The following is a 15,104-nucleotide window of genomic DNA, read 5'->3' on the forward strand; positions in this document are numbered from 1 at the left end:
GTCGTCGAATGCACGGTGCTATCGGCGATGTGGTGCCTCGGTGCACATTTGGAAATCGGTAGGAAGACCGCGGTAAGAAGCCCGAGAATCAAAAATGGGAAAGCCCAGGTCTGCAAGATTCGTGACGCAGAAAAAAACCACTCCCGAATTGCCACAGCCTGAGGGTGTAACAATCACGCCAGTGCCGTGTATATACAGCTCTCGTTTCTCGCCTAGGAAGGAAGACATGTTCGACATCATTATCCTCATTTCCGTGTCTTCTTCGCTCCATACCCGTCTCCGGAAAGAGAAATCTTGCTTTGCAACTATCAAACTTCAAAATGCAACTCGACTTGACAGAGTTCCTCTCCATGACCCTAGTTTTGGCGTCAACGACCTTCGCAGTCCCTGACACTGATTCGATCTCGATCTCGAGTCTTGCAGCGCGCAATGTCTCCGGCGCTCTCTCGATTAATATCGCAGAAAAACCTATTGCTACCTCAATATACACAGTGCAGCGGGTAGAAACCGATTAATATCAGTAAGTGTAATTTCATTGTCTGGAGAGGCCTACTACAGGATCCTCGTTGCCTTGAACCTGAGTAAGGCGGGGTCGTTTGATGAGTAGTGGCAAAGGATTTGATTGAGTTAAGGGAGCCAAACTACAATATCCCTCAGCTATCGGACCAGTCACAGCACGCGCTAAGGGGACCTCAGCCAAGGCCTAGCAAAGCGAAGCAAAAGCTTCAGGAGCTTCAGGAGCTTCGGCAAGGGAGGGGGGTGAAGCAGAAAGATGAAGGGAATCAATCTACTACGTAGATCTTAGTTGTAGTACCGGTACATTCTACCGTACAGTAGAAGGGGTGTCGCGCTTTCTTTTCCCCGGCTGAATGCAAATGGCGGATTATAAATGCTTGGATCTCTCTCTCTTTCTCTCTCCTTCTCTTACTCCTTGTCTCGACTTCTTCTCTTCTCGTCCCGTCTCGTTCTTCTTCCAATTTCATCCCTCCCCCAATACACCCCATACACGGACTTAACAAAAGATGCCTGCCTTCTCCAGCCTCGCTTCTGGCCTCGCAGCCGCCCTCCTCCTCAGCCAGACCTCAGCCCATTTCCTGCTCGACTACCCCACGTCGGTCGGCTTCGATGACGAAAGTAAACTCTCTCTCTCTGTCTCTCTCTCTCTCTTCTCATCTCCGTGACCCTTCCTCGCAACCCTCTCATCCTCCGCACCCAGACTAACAAAATCAACCCCCCCCTCAGTGGAATCCGTCATCCCATGCGGCGGCTTCTCGGTCGACTTCTCTAGCGCTGAGGTAACCAAATTCTACGTCTCCGGCGACAGCATCGCCCTGCGCTCTACCCACCCAACCACGACCTGGCTCTTCCGTGCCACAATCGGCGCGCCTATCGCCGCCGGAAACTGGACCATTCTCTCGGCGAGCATCGAGCAGAAAAACATAGGCGAGTTCTGTAAGAGCGACATCATGGTCCCAGAAAGTTTCGCCGGCAATTACGGCACGATTGGTGTTGTAGCTAATTCCCCGGATGGGGTGCTCTACCAGGTATGTCGAAGACGCATCCAATACTCACACGCGTCAGATGGGGTAGGGCTAAAACATTGCCATAGTGCGCTGCAGTATCGTTCGTCGCCGGCAGTGCGCCAGCCGTCCCCTCCTCTTGCAAAAACGGGACAGGCGTGACAGCCACCTACAATGCCGACACTTCACTTTCTTCCCTCCCGCCCTCGACGGCCGGGACAGGTGACAAGAGAGAAGGAACTGCTCCTTCCGAGTTTCAACAGGGTGGTTGTCAGAAGTCATTAATATACTAGTAGTCAGCTCCAACTGCTTATGCATAAACTTCTATTTCGCACCAGAACTCGTACGTACCGTAGTAGTAGTACATTTGACAGCTTAAACTTTCTACAACCATAAGTGTTGGTTACACAATAGGGTGCACACGTGAGACTTGATACGAATGTGGTTGCATTCGTGGTGTTGTTAAGTCTGAGGGAGGGAGGAAGCTATTCTAGCTGCGAGGTGCAGTTACATGTGGGTGGTTGCTATGCCAAGGGTGCACGGGCCACCATGTAGTTGCTATGGCAAAGGTGCACGGGCCACCCTTATCCCCGATCGAGTCCTTAACTCCGATCCCCTCATTCCTACAATAAGCTTTGTAAGGTAAACAAATATCATGCCCCTTTAATCAAAAGGAATAATTTGTGACCAAAAGATGGTTTTGATTTATTTTATCATTTAATAAAGTTCATCAAAGCAGAGAGGTATAAAAAGGTTGATTTCGCTTAGCCCTACGGAGAAAAAGTCTTACTGTAGCATTCAGACCTGTTGGTCACATGTCTAGGACACTAGCATGCTAGGTCCACAGCCCTTGGTACCAGCATATAAGGCTCCTTCAGAAGTCTTGTTTGCAAACCTTAGACTTGAGTAGTACTACCGGTACGTAGTAGTACACGGTAAATACTACTCGGTATACTTCGTTGCTTTTCACCCTAATCTGTGCTCCCGACATATACTTGTACTAATTTCGAGATGTAATCATAAAGGGGGAACAGACCTTGCGAATAGCTCCAGTTCGGCTTCTAACCCGTGCGCCCGGCCCAGCTTTTTTACTTCTTCGGTGCGCCAGCCTACTTCAGAGGCCAGCGCACGGAAGAAGTCTGCGCTGGCATAGAGCGGCATTTATTTTAAGGTATTGCGGCATGGGAAAACGTGCTCTACCGGTACTACTACTATGTCCGAGGCACGGGAAACTATCGACCGAAAAGGATTCGATCACACGCACGAAAAGAAGATTAATGCCCCTTTTCTTGTTTTTACAGAGAATAGCCCCTATTCAGGAGCTGGAGGAGGACGGTGAAGGAGAAGAATCTATTCGCAAAGTCGGTTTGTTGCCAGATCGGAAGGGGGCGTAGATATCAGAAGATAGCGGATTGAACGCAAGTTAATTAAATATTCTCATCATCTGCGGCACGAACAAGAATTCTTTTTTGTTCCTACTTTTACAGCCCGTTCTGCTTCAGAACGAGAGTAAAACGTCGCTGGCTTTTCTGAAACATATCCAATCTCCTTCCGCATTTTCTAAAATCTCTTGATGAACTTCGATCTCAAATCGCCGGAGGGGCGCTGTGGTCTGCTATGGCGCTTAGAGTAGCCATTCAGAATTATTTGGGTGATACAGGTTGGGGCCGACGGTGGCCATATGTCAAAAATTCACTGCACAGAGCGGCATTCGGTTTTAGGTATCGAGGCAGGCGAAATTATGTTCTATTACGTACTATATTCGAAGCATAGGAAACCTTTGACACATCGGTAATATCCTTTATCGGATATATCGTATCGGATATGTCGGTTAGGTCTTTGTCGGATTTGTCGTCATCGCTAAGGGGGTGTTTGGTCCAGCATGGCATCAGGTACCGGTTCTGTACTACGTACTACGTAGTATTTGCAAAAAGGCTCGCGGCGAAAAGGTTTTCGCCGAAAACCGCGTCTAGTCCAAACCTTAAAAAGTGATCGAAATACCTACTACGTCGCAGGCGTAAGTATTACCCCTCGAGGGTAGGGAAAACAGGGGTTTTAAAGTGGAAACTAAACTTTTAAGGCACCCTCGAGGGGTAATACTTAGGCCTGTACCGTGGTACCTGTAATCCAAATGCCTTTTCGCCAACTCACATGCGTAGTACTACGTACTTACTACTAGTACAAAATCGCAGGTACTATGAAAAAGCTGTGCGAAACCTAGATTCAAAACCTACTTTCAGGTTTCCGCGCTAATTTTTATGATAGACCTTGTTATAAGTATAAATGGTTATATTCGAGTATAAAAATCCATTATTCTCCTTTTAGCTTTCAAACACTTCTCGTACGTAGTATTATTTATGTAATTATGAAGGAGTCAGCATGAAATATACGTAACAAAGCTATTTTTATCGATCGTATAGCTCCCATAGTCAGCACGCCCCACCACTTAGGGTTCCATCAATCTACGGACAGCATGCGAGTTTAATCTTTGAATACTGCCTGATCGGTGCTCAAGCGCAGGAAGTCTTGGTCACGGAAACAGCACCTGATTCAGCTATGGAAGCTTCCCAATTCGGCGTTGAGGCTGTACGGAACGCTGGAAAACAGTAAAACCCAAAGAGGTAAGGCGCGCTGACAGTGGGGGTTCATACGGTCTAACATTCAGAATACTCTCGACCAAGAAACCACCTATTTCGCAGGGTTTTCGCGATATTTTTCACAATTTTTTTTATTGAGAAAACCACTATATTTGAAAACGATCTTCGCTATACGCTTTCGATAAAACCACGATAGTTGTGCTGGACCAACGAGCCCTACTCTTGGTTTTTGGTTATTAATTTGTGAGGGGACTGATCCGGCAATTTGGTCGATGGAACAGCCAAGGCCAAGGGGCGCGCAGAGACCTCTTTGAAGGACTTTTCTCCTTTTCTCTTCTTGTAACTCAGTATCTCTTCACTCTTCGTAGACAATTCAGACCTTTACTAAGGCTTGGCTTTGATGACGTAGCGGTCTGTCACTAGTGATAATATTAGTTTGTAGTTACTGTATTACGTAGGTCTAGATCAAAGAGAAAATTTTAATAATAATTACTCGCACTCCGCTATAAAAGAATGTCAACCGACTAGGGTCGGTTGGGATCGGATGGCGTCGTTAACTACTACGTACAGTTTTCCCCCTCTGGATACATGTCGAAAGTAAAAAATTTGCAAAGACTCTTATCAGGGCTTGAACCAATTAACTGTAGTATAACGATTCAGCTTTGAAAAGTTTTAGTACTACTAGTAGTATCTTTAAGCAGATACCATGGTACAGGCCTAAGTGTTACAGCCTGAGGATGCCTTAAAAGTCTAAATCTTCACTTTAAACGTCCTGGTTACCCTACCCTCAGGGTGTAACACTTACGCCTGTGACGTTGTATCTAGTCTGTGCAATAGAGTTGACAAGGCTTTGAGCCATTGAAATCATTGCTCTGCGATTTATTAGGCTAAACTGGATCCGATATTTATTCAGAGGTACTTTAATGCAGGTACAGTACGTAGTAAAAGTCTGAATTATAGCCAGAGTAAAATACGTAAGAATCAAGGAAGCCGTTGAACAGTGCGCAGCACAAGCTTGCTGCCGCTCCATCTCGGCCGTAGGTTCGCTTCCACGGCTCTCCTTGCCAGTTTGTATACGAAGGTGTCGACCGTTTTCTGCTATCCTAGCCCGTGCTCGAGGCGCAGTCGGTAAAGGTACTCTACTAGGTTAGATACTACGTACTGTAGTAGGTACTAGTACTACGTATATGATAGATATAGCGAAATAATAAGCTTTGTGAATGAATGGATAGATCCAGAACTTATTCGGATGAAACGCCAAGCGAAAATCAAAGCAATATATCCGCAACCTTTATACCCCCCCACCTTTTTGTCCGAAACATTCTTCCATCTGTAGGAAGCTTTCACCTCTTTTTTTGGCACTTCTCGGACGAACTTTCGTATTATTCCGTGGCGATGACGGCACATCTGCCAGTATGTGGCCGTGTGCTACCCAGTATATTACCAAGAGACAAGTACCCAGTAACTGTTGCTTGTTGCATGATTCACGGCCCGCTCATCTCTTCTTATAACGTTGCGTCCCCTCCACCTTCTTGAACTGTCACATCGGCTTTTCTTGGTTTTTGGTTCCCCTTGACCAACCTGCTTTCGCTAAAATGAAGCTCTCTTTTCTGTTGCCCGCAACCATCTACTCTGCACTCGCAGAAGCTGTTATTCTCACGACAGCACCAGACTCATATACTATTAATGCTGAATGTGCGAATCCGTTAGAAGTTGTCGTGAGCCGGAAAAGTTGTGATATCACTTCTTTGAAGTACCGTGGCACTCAGACCCAGTACTCTAACACTGGATCGCACATAGGATCCAGTCTAGGGACTGCTACTGTGACTGCTGATGAAATTACCAGTAAGCGAGGAACAACGGGCGTCTGGAAGATGTGCTAATCTTTATTTATCTAGGCGGCTATATGAAATATGTGAAGATAACGTGCGCGACTGAAACACTTACCCACTACTATGTTATCCGAGACGGAGAGAGTGCTATTTATATGGCAACCTATATTTCCGCGCAGCCAAAGATCGGAGAACTTCGATTCATCGCTCGTTTGAACGAGGGCGTTCTCCCGAACGACGACGTGAACCAGGCCTCGGATGTCGGCGGTGCGACGAGCACTGTGGAAGGAAAGGATGTTTTCGTGGTCGACGGTCAAACCCGGAGCAAATTCTACTCGAGCCAGAGGTTCATCGACGATCAAGTTCACTGTAAGCTTTCTTGTTATCACCAGATCGAATGCAATCCTGACCAGGTGTTACAGGCATGAGCGGATCAGATATCAAGGCCTGCATGGTCATTCCAGGCAACTCGTATGAGCTGTCTTCAGGTGGACCATTCTTCCGCGATATGTGAGAATATCCCATCTGTCGTACCGACGTAGCTAAACTTTCTTTCAGCAACACAAACCCCACCGGATCGTACAGCGGCCTTTACTTCTATATGAACTCGGGCCATGCTCAAACAGAAGCCTATCGAATGGGACTGCACGGCCCATACGCCCTAGTCTTCTCTCGATCCGGCACCCCAAATAAGAACATGGACCTCTCCTTCATGGGCGATATGGAGCTTGAAGGCTGGGTTGCTGCATCCGACCGAGGCAAAGTCAGCGGTAAAGCTTCAGGCGTTGACGGATCCAAATTCGAAACCGTTTTGCACTGGTACAACGACGAGGCCCAGTACTGGGTCTACGCCGATGGGTCCGGAAACTTCGAGTCCCCAGCCATGCGCCCGGGTACCTACACCCAGGTTCTCTACCAAGGCGAGCTCAAGGTCGGGAACTGCTCCGTCGAGGTCACAGCCGGCGGCTCCGCCACTTCCGACATCGCCTCGGACTTCACCACCGGCGTCACCCTCTTCCAGATCGGAGACTGGGACGGACAGCCGGCCGGGTTCCGCAACGCAGACAAGCAACTCCGCATGCACCCCAGCGACCAGCGCATGGACCCGTGGGGACCTCTGACTTACACTGTCGGCTCATCCGCTCTCACCGACTTCCCCATGGCAGTTATCAAGGGCCTCAACGACCCGACCACCATCAATTTCACGCTGACAGCCGAGGAAGCCAGCGGCGCTGCAACTTTGCGCATCGGCACTACCCTCGCGTTCGCAGGTGGGCGTCCCAGCGTCGTGATCAATGGAAAGGCGGGCACTGCCCCTGGGGCACCGGTCGCTATCGATTCGCGCGGGTTCACGAGGGGCACGTACCGGGGACGTGGCGAGATCTACGACTTTCCCATCGATTCTGATGGACTAATTGCTGGCGAAAACACGGTAAGCAGCAGTTGTTTTTTTCCCCCTCTGAATCTTGCAAACGGAGACAAACAGTATTGACGCAAAATCAGATCACCATCTCCGTGATTTCGGGCTCCAGCGGCGCAACGTTCCTGGCGCCAAACTTCGTAAGTTCTTTCTTTTTCGGCCCATCGTGAACCTTTGCTTACGTACCTGCATCTAGATCTTCGATTCGGTTCACCTCTTTCGCTAAAGCTGCTCAGCTGGCCTACCTATTCTGATGCTGATCAGCATGACTTTTATTTTATTTCTATATCTATTTCTATTCCTAATTCATGACTATTTACAACTACATGAACTTCAGTACACAATGAATATATTCAGCTTCTCGCCCTCATTTATTCTTCCTGATATTCATTTCGCCAAATCCGCCTCTCGATCAGGATTGTTTACTTCCAGAGTAATATGATTACGGGAAAGTCCGACTTTCCGAGAACGTGAAATCCTGCAACGGCTTTGGCTCGCAGACTTTAGAACATCACTTTCGGTCACGAGATCTTATTTGCATAATTTAGCTAGTTTGAGTCTGACAGCGCTAAAGTTCCGGATGGTAAAGCGAGTGTTTTAAACCAATATTTTGAAAGAATAAGTGGGGAAAGGAAGGGAAGGTTGATGGATAATCCTCAAGCCACCTTTCCTCATTTTCCTCTGCCACAAGGAGAAGCCTGTAACGAAGAAGGATTTCGGATTTTGGGGATACAGTGGTAAATCTTCCTCCAAACGGGACTTAGGACAGTAAAATCCGTTCCTACAATCCAATTTCGCACTTAAAATCGGGTGGGCGAAATGTAGTTTTATCGCTCGGATTATTAAGCCATCAGACAATATAATCCGTCGGCGATAAGACAGACCTTTGACCTAGCACAATGAGGTCGGTCATATTCCTGATCCTCGTTCCTTTCATAACAATAATGAAATAACAACATGTGATTAGAGTTGTATTGATGGATGATAATTGAACTAAAAAATACGGTGCATCTTTTCCTATGGGAATAATTACGAAATCTATCGATTTTATAAGGGCAAGACTAGTTGTACCGCCTCGGTGGTTCCGGCTTCCTACAGCAAGTCGGTAATTTTTTTGCAAATTATCGGTAGTTCAGGGTAACCGACGATCATAGGGATAGCTGACTGCATTGCACTTTTGGGTGCTATCGTTATGGATTGAATTCTCGAAGGACGGCTAGCTGCATCACGCTTAAGGGGGCTTTGATTAGGAATGAAGTGCTAGAGAGACAGTTGCTACTTGCATTGTCCTTAAAAAAGCTACTACCAAGAGTATTATATCGCGAAGTCCAGAAGACTTGCGGCCATCCGCAGGCTTCGGATATATTTTAGCTTGCGGCCGGGCTGAACCTTAACGTTATATTTTAGTCCAGAAAACACGCTTACACTCTTGTCATATAATTTTAAAGTGTGTTTTGTCTATTAAATTGATGCTTCGTAGCGCTGTGAAGCGAGAATCCCTTGGAATCGGAGCTTGCGGAAGGCCGCCAAGGAAGAAAGGGAAGATTGCAATATTAAAAATAGTTAGAAGCGTACAATCGACTCGGAAGTTGGTGTTGAGGATGAGCCAAGATTAGTACTTGCGGCCAGTAAGTATGTCCCTATGCGTAGGTCATTTTAAACTGGGGAAAGGGGCTGTTACGCTCTGTACAGCTGGCTACGCCCAAATTTGACTCTATATTTGGGATGATCTGCGACATGAGGACATACTTACTGGGCCGCACCAGTAGCCGTACTATTAATAATAACCGACGTAGAGATTACGGAGTACGGTTCAAGAAAAAGATATATATCCCTTCGTGCACTTGCTTCAGATTTATTTCATCCACCTCCTTCTCTGCAAGCTTGTTTCCTGATCGTCGGCTCGCATCATCCAGAGACCTATACAAACACGATGCTGCAATCGAAGTCTATCCTCGCGGTCTTTCTGGTCTTGAGCTTTTTCTTTCATGAAGCTCAAGCAGGTAGATTGCGTGATAGAATGTTTTGGTGGCGCAAACCATCAGTCATCGGCTATGCAAAACTTCCCGCCGTAAGTTTCACTTGATTTACTAGTATATAGAATATCATTATATTAATTACACGAATTACAGGCCCATGCTACGCTCATCAATCGAAAAAACAAGGTGCAATATATGGAGGGAACCCAAGTTCCATTACAAAAAATAGGAACTGGTTTATATCTAGGTGAGCTGATCCAAATAGATCGCTATCTATTACGCGGAGCTAATGATGTAAAAAAGAAAACGACCCTACTAGCTGGCTAGGTGCAGATGAAGATTGGTATTGTGTTTTCAAAGCGGATAAGCAGAAGTTAAAAGATATCGACAAAATATGGATCCCACGAGCTTATAAAAAATCGACTCCGGTTGGTCCTCAGAAACAAGATTTATGGGGCGTAAGCGAAGACGACATCGTGGACTACATCGAATCAATGTCATCGGAATTAAAATTGACATCGGGTTCCAAGAAAGCGCTGCGCTTATATCAAAATTATCAGCTGCTAATGCTTATTCCAAAGCAGACGATAACTGACGGGGATTTGGGTTTATGGGCCCAATGCTTTGAAACTGAAGATGAGCTGGATGATTTTTCGGATGATGTTATACGTTGGAAATCTTGGGGGGTTAAAGGAGATCGTGGAACCGATGCCTTCGAACCTAACGAAGAGGACTGGTATTTCGAGCCTTTGGACTTCTTTGCTGATTACCTTCCATGGGGGACTAAGAATAGTCCGAGGAGGGCGTGAGGATTGTGGGTTATGCTTTGCTTGCGGAGGGGAGGGTGGTTGGGGATGATGGTCTGGTTTTGGATGAGATTCCGGGAAGGAGAGGCATGACGAGGGTACAGGTCGTGTTGGCCTGGGCGTTGAGGAAAGGATGGGGGGTACTGGTGAAGAGTGTGGATGTGGGCAGGTTGGAAGAGAATCTGGGCACGACAGACTTGGCTTTGAACTTGGCTGAAGAGGACTTTGCTGTTCTTGACGAGATGTCTGTGGAGGGAGAGGAGAAATACTGTTGGGATCCGAGATTGGTAAAGTGAGAACCATTCTCGTTGACATTCGGTCACCCTCCTCGAAGGGATTAAGGGCTCAGGTAGTCAAGCAGCTGGTTTCAAAGAGAGCGAGCGGCTCCAGCTATACCGTCCCCTTCGAATCATTCAACAACAAATACCCGTGCCAATATATAGCAGATACTTATCACAAAATCCGTTTCCATTCGTCAACCCAAGTCTAGCACATCCGCTTAACTGAAAAAGGGAATGGGAATGGGAGGTGATATAAAGTTCAGATGTTATAGGGCATTACAGACCCCAAGACTGGATCTATTCTGCAGTTTCGTCGGCGGAAATTGAGTAAATGGACGCAGAACTACATCGTTAGGCTGAAAAAATTCATATCGGTAGACACGCAGTACAATCTTACAATCTCACAGTAATCTCACCCGTTTTCCCATACCACACCCCCCTCACCCTTACACGTAAATCTCTTTTGTTTTCGTCAAAAATATATTTCGCATTAACTAAAGCAACCAAGCAAAACCAATGCAAAAGCAAATGTACCGTCCCCACCGCAAACCAATGGAACAATCCCCAGCGCCTCATTTGCGCGGCACGAAGTCGCACCGAGAATACAGAGAGAGACCCACCGCCCGCTCGCTCCGTGGTAGCTTCCCATACCCAGACCCGTGTACAAAGCCACATTCCAAAGATGAGGCATGTAAATAGAGGCTCCCTCCTCCGCTTGTGGGGTCGTTCCTGTGGTGTATTGGCAGCCGTGAAGAGAGGCATAATGAAACGAAACAAGGAAAATTTCTTAGGGAAGTGTGATTTTTCCTGCTGGGGGGAATGCCGACCTGAGGTTGTGCTCGTGTTCGTGTTCGTGTTGTTTTAGCAAAACTGCGTGCAATTCGGCGCTTCGAGATCTGGTAGGGAGTGAGTCCACTGCCATTCTTGCAAGAGATGAATCCGGTGCTGAACAGGGAATCGTGAAACCCCAGGTCGAGGTAGAAAAATACTATTTTGAAGTTGGACCGGCGCCAAACTATTTTCATCTCGTCTTCGCCGTAAACGTCCTAAGCAAATATTGGACGTGGCGATACAGACGAGCGTCAATAATAGCATCCTGCCAGTGGCAAGACACCTATCATCAAGTCTTGCTTTTGAAAGATTTTGGAAAGACGTCGCAAAAAACCAGGCGTAGGAAACACAGAAAAATTGACATTATCAGTGATAGGCGCCAATAAGAGTCATGATTGAAGGTGGCCATGGGACCGCAAAGAAGCGGATATGTGGCATCATAAAAACGCACTCACAACATCGTGTGGCGACGAGCAGCAGCAGCTGGATCGATGGGACGGACATTCGGGCCGGAGCGCTTATTGAACTCCTCAGCAATCCGGCTCCAGCGGTCCTTTTCATCCTCCTTGTAGATCTTGACCAAGAGGAGATCAGTCTCATTGTTCCACTGAGGTCGGACTGGGAGAGCCTCAAGGTCTAGGTCGGCCATGGTAGTGCCTCTCTTACCGCGCTTGGAAAGCGGAACGAACTGCTTTCCCTCGGCGGCAAAGAGTAGGGGAGCTGTGCGGCTGTAGCGACTAGTGACTCCACAGACACTGAGATCAGGATTGGCACCGTTTTCGATTCTCTTCTGGTTGAGGATGTCAACGATTTGAGGGAACGAGAGGCGGTCGATTTCTCTCATGTTGACAATGGCAATGTTCTCGGGGTCATTTGCGCCGTAGCCACGCTTGCAGACCTTGTCCTCCTTGCCACGCTTGAGACCACGCTTGAGGAGTGCAGCGTCACTGACCTCGGCTTGTCTGACAAGTGGAGGATCTTGGTTCATGCCCCATGGCAAGTCAGTACCAGAATAGCGGGAGGGTGCGAGGTTGCGACCAATATTGTTAAAGCGCTCCTCGGGTTCCGGGGTAGCCTTACGCTTTCTGCTAAGGCCGGGCTTCGTGGCAACGGGCGAGTTGGCGACCTCCTTGAGTCTAGTGAAGTGGCCATGATCAAATCGAAGAGAGGAACCGGCTTGGCTTTGGGCTTTGGGAGATAAGTCATTGGTAACGAAGAGTCCTGTATTCTTTAGCACAGCCCTACTGACATTGAAAAGAATAGCTTACCCTCCTCATCATTCTCTTGACCGACTTCATTTTCATCGCCTCGGAAGTAGTTGCCAGCAGGGCTAAGAGACTGACGCAGTGGCGAGCCTTGGAAATTGAGCCGACCATTGCGACGATTGGCGCTTGGAGTTAAGAACTGACCACCCTCAAGTCCATCACCCATCTCATGGTCCTTGTATTGGTCTTCATCGAGAGGACCAGAGAAGGATGGGTGATAATCGTTGACCTTTGACTCGGCAGATCGGCGGCGAGCAGGATAGCTGTAAGGCTCCTCACCAACATTCTTATACTTTCTGGCGGGCGAACCTTGCTGATACTTTCTTGAGCCAGAGTATGTCTCATCATCTTCAAATTCGTATTGATTATATCCTCTTCTGGGCTTCTTGGAGGAGTTTGGGCGGCCTCTCTGTGGGACGATGAGAGGAGTTGTCTGAGAGTCCTGAGAGAACATTCTGGCAACTGGTGCTCTGGTGACCATGGATGGACCGGCCTCAACACTTGCAGTGCGACCGAGGCGACCGGCATAAGCTAATAATATGTCAGTATATTGCCCTGAAATAAAGCGCTGTCAAGGGAAAATGAGTGTGAATCAAAGTCCATGATCGAGCGAGACCGAGGAGTCTCGGGCCCGCGACGACCACGAAGACAAGTGAACATGATCGTGAACGTGAATAATGACAGCCAAACGCAATCGATACTAGAGGTGATATGACAATATTTTGCAGCTTAACACTCAGCCCAAAAAACGCGTGCCGCGTTCTGGTTTGCTGAAGGCTCGCTACCCCTTTTAAAAAGTTGGGCAATTGGAAGACAAGAGAAGGGGGTAGGGGCAGAGGGGGTGGAGGCAGCTCTAGTGTAAAGAGAAGTAAGAAGACCTACCCTTGGTATATGCGCCGGTAGGATCATTTGCGGGAGGGGCAGGAACGTAGCTGTCAGGCGACCCATCTCTCTCCTCCTCATCGAACAAGAAAGGCGAAGGTCTTAGTCCATCAACGCGCGAGCGGTCGGCAGTCTTCTTAAAGCTCATACTCGCACCAGCAACTGGGATTGAAGTTTTACCGACATCATTTGTTGACTTGTGTATAACATGCGTGTTGATGCCAACTCCCTCTTGGATATTCTTGCCGTGGATGACTACTTGGTTGAGGGCAGCGCCTAGTGCGGTATCACCGGTATCAGACATGGTGGAGTAGGGTTGTTCTCGGATGTGTTTGTATTCGTGGTTTGGTTCTCGAAGGTCGACAAATGAGTTGTTGAAGGAGGGTGGTGTTTTTATTGTTGGTAATGGAAGTGGGTGGAGATCGGGGCGACGAAAGTCCTTGGAGGTCGAGAAGAGAGTCGGGAGTCGCAGAGGCGCTAATGAGAAAATGGTTAGTGGCTATTGACTTCTCGCTTAGCAGTGAAAGGGAGGATTGTCCCCGTGGAAGATCAGGTGACAGAGAGTATACTCTCAAGGACATTATAAGATGCTGAATACGACAGATCAAAGTACTGAAAAGAGTGGAGAGAGACCTACCTGGTGTAAGTAGCTATCCCAAAGTGACAGCAACCTAGCAGTTTAGTTGCAGTGTTCCGAGAGTCTGCGAGAAAACCCCTTTCGATGGAAAGGAAAGCGTTGTACTCGGAGAAGAAGTTGATGTGTCGAAGACAAGAAGAGAGATGGAAGTGGTTGTGTTTTTGATAGTGGTAGAAAGGATCGGGAGTGTATGTTCTTTATATGAGCTGAAAGGTGAAGAGCTTCGCTAGTCTTTGCAGGTTAGCAGTGAAAATCAAGTGAATCGATAGCGGACGCTAGCGGATCGTGAGTAAACAACCTCCACAAATCGTATATTGAATGAGATTATGCGCATAAGATAAGGGGTATTAGAAGGCAGCTAAGATCGGTTGGAGTATAACATAATGAAAATAGCCCAAAATTAAAGGAGCTTTTTGAGGTATGCTTACCAGTAGCGATTGAATACAAGCAACTCGATGTTCTTCGACGGCAGTCCTTTTGTCGACCGTGAATCCAAGGCTGAGAAACTGAACGATCCCAAAACGCTTTCGAGGTCAGAGGCAGCGATTCAATGATTAAGTGAATGTAGGTAAGCAAAGGCCGCAATCACAGCAGTCGATATATAATAGCGGGCCACAAGGCTGGATACCACCGACTGGTATATATCCAGAGCAGTTAAGATCACCAGCAATCAATTCAGCGTGAATTCCAATTGAAAGAAGGGGCATAGTATGATTGCCAAGGCATTCTTAGCACGAGTGTGCTAAAACTATTATTTGAAATTCTCTGTGTCCAACGCGGCATCAAATCTCGAGAGCTCTTACCAGCCAATGTAAATTGCACTTCGATCCAGTTAGAACTCAAGGTCCTAGCTTTTTTTGGCTTGGTCTAAGGCTGTGAGAATTTTCAGGAGACGAGCGCTGGAAGACGGATTGCTGCATTAGGGTGAATTGGGGTGTGTATTAAGCTTAATGGCTCTGGATCCTGAGAACTCATGATACGTAGCCTCGGAATTCTTCGTCTTTGCCAGGAGCTGCCCAATGTGAGTGGCCTCAGAATGGCCGAGACTCTATGG

At 47.5% G+C, this 15,104-nt stretch overlaps 4 protein-coding genes across 4 annotated transcripts; 3 read left to right on the plus strand and 1 right to left on the minus strand.

Annotated features, from left to right (window-relative positions):
- Positions 1–1,022: 1,022 nt before the first annotated feature.
- On the plus strand, positions 1,023–1,899 carry L3040_002113 (uncharacterized protein; the record flags this gene model as incomplete). The annotated part of the gene is made up of 4 exons (XM_007290755.2): positions 1,023–1,134; positions 1,243–1,544; positions 1,610–1,806; positions 1,872–1,899. The coding sequence occupies 4 exons, from the start codon at positions 1,023–1,025 to the stop codon at positions 1,897–1,899; spliced, it is 639 nt and encodes a 212-aa protein (XP_007290817.2).
- Positions 1,900–5,712: 3,813 nt separating this feature from the next.
- On the plus strand, positions 5,713–7,595 carry L3040_002114 (uncharacterized protein; the record flags this gene model as incomplete). Its single annotated transcript, XM_007290756.1, has 6 exons — positions 5,713–5,962; positions 6,016–6,318; positions 6,372–6,459; positions 6,508–7,381; positions 7,453–7,509; positions 7,566–7,595. The coding sequence occupies 6 exons, from the start codon at positions 5,713–5,715 to the stop codon at positions 7,593–7,595; spliced, it is 1,602 nt and encodes a 533-aa protein (XP_007290818.1).
- Positions 7,596–9,302: 1,707 nt separating this feature from the next.
- L3040_002115 (uncharacterized protein) lies at positions 9,303–10,157 on the plus strand (the record flags this gene model as incomplete). The annotated part of the gene is made up of 3 exons (XM_007290757.1): positions 9,303–9,440; positions 9,502–9,595; positions 9,652–10,157. 3 exons carry the CDS (start codon positions 9,303–9,305, stop codon positions 10,155–10,157), a joined length of 738 nt encoding a protein of 245 aa, XP_007290819.1.
- A 1,560-nt stretch (positions 10,158–11,717) lies between these two features.
- Positions 11,718–13,717, minus strand: L3040_002116 (uncharacterized protein; the record flags this gene model as incomplete). The annotated part of the gene is made up of 3 exons (XM_007290758.1): positions 11,718–12,487; positions 12,535–13,062; positions 13,414–13,717. The coding sequence occupies 3 exons, from the start codon at positions 13,715–13,717 to the stop codon at positions 11,718–11,720; spliced, it is 1,602 nt and encodes a 533-aa protein (XP_007290820.1).
- Between the last annotated feature and the right edge of the window lie 1,387 nt (positions 13,718–15,104).

This window comes from Drepanopeziza brunnea (genome assembly GCF_022702325.1).
Source record: "Drepanopeziza brunnea f. sp. 'multigermtubi' strain 214-2 chromosome Unknown ctg2, whole genome shotgun sequence".
Lineage (NCBI taxonomy): Eukaryota > Fungi > Ascomycota > Leotiomycetes > Helotiales > Drepanopezizaceae > Drepanopeziza > Drepanopeziza brunnea.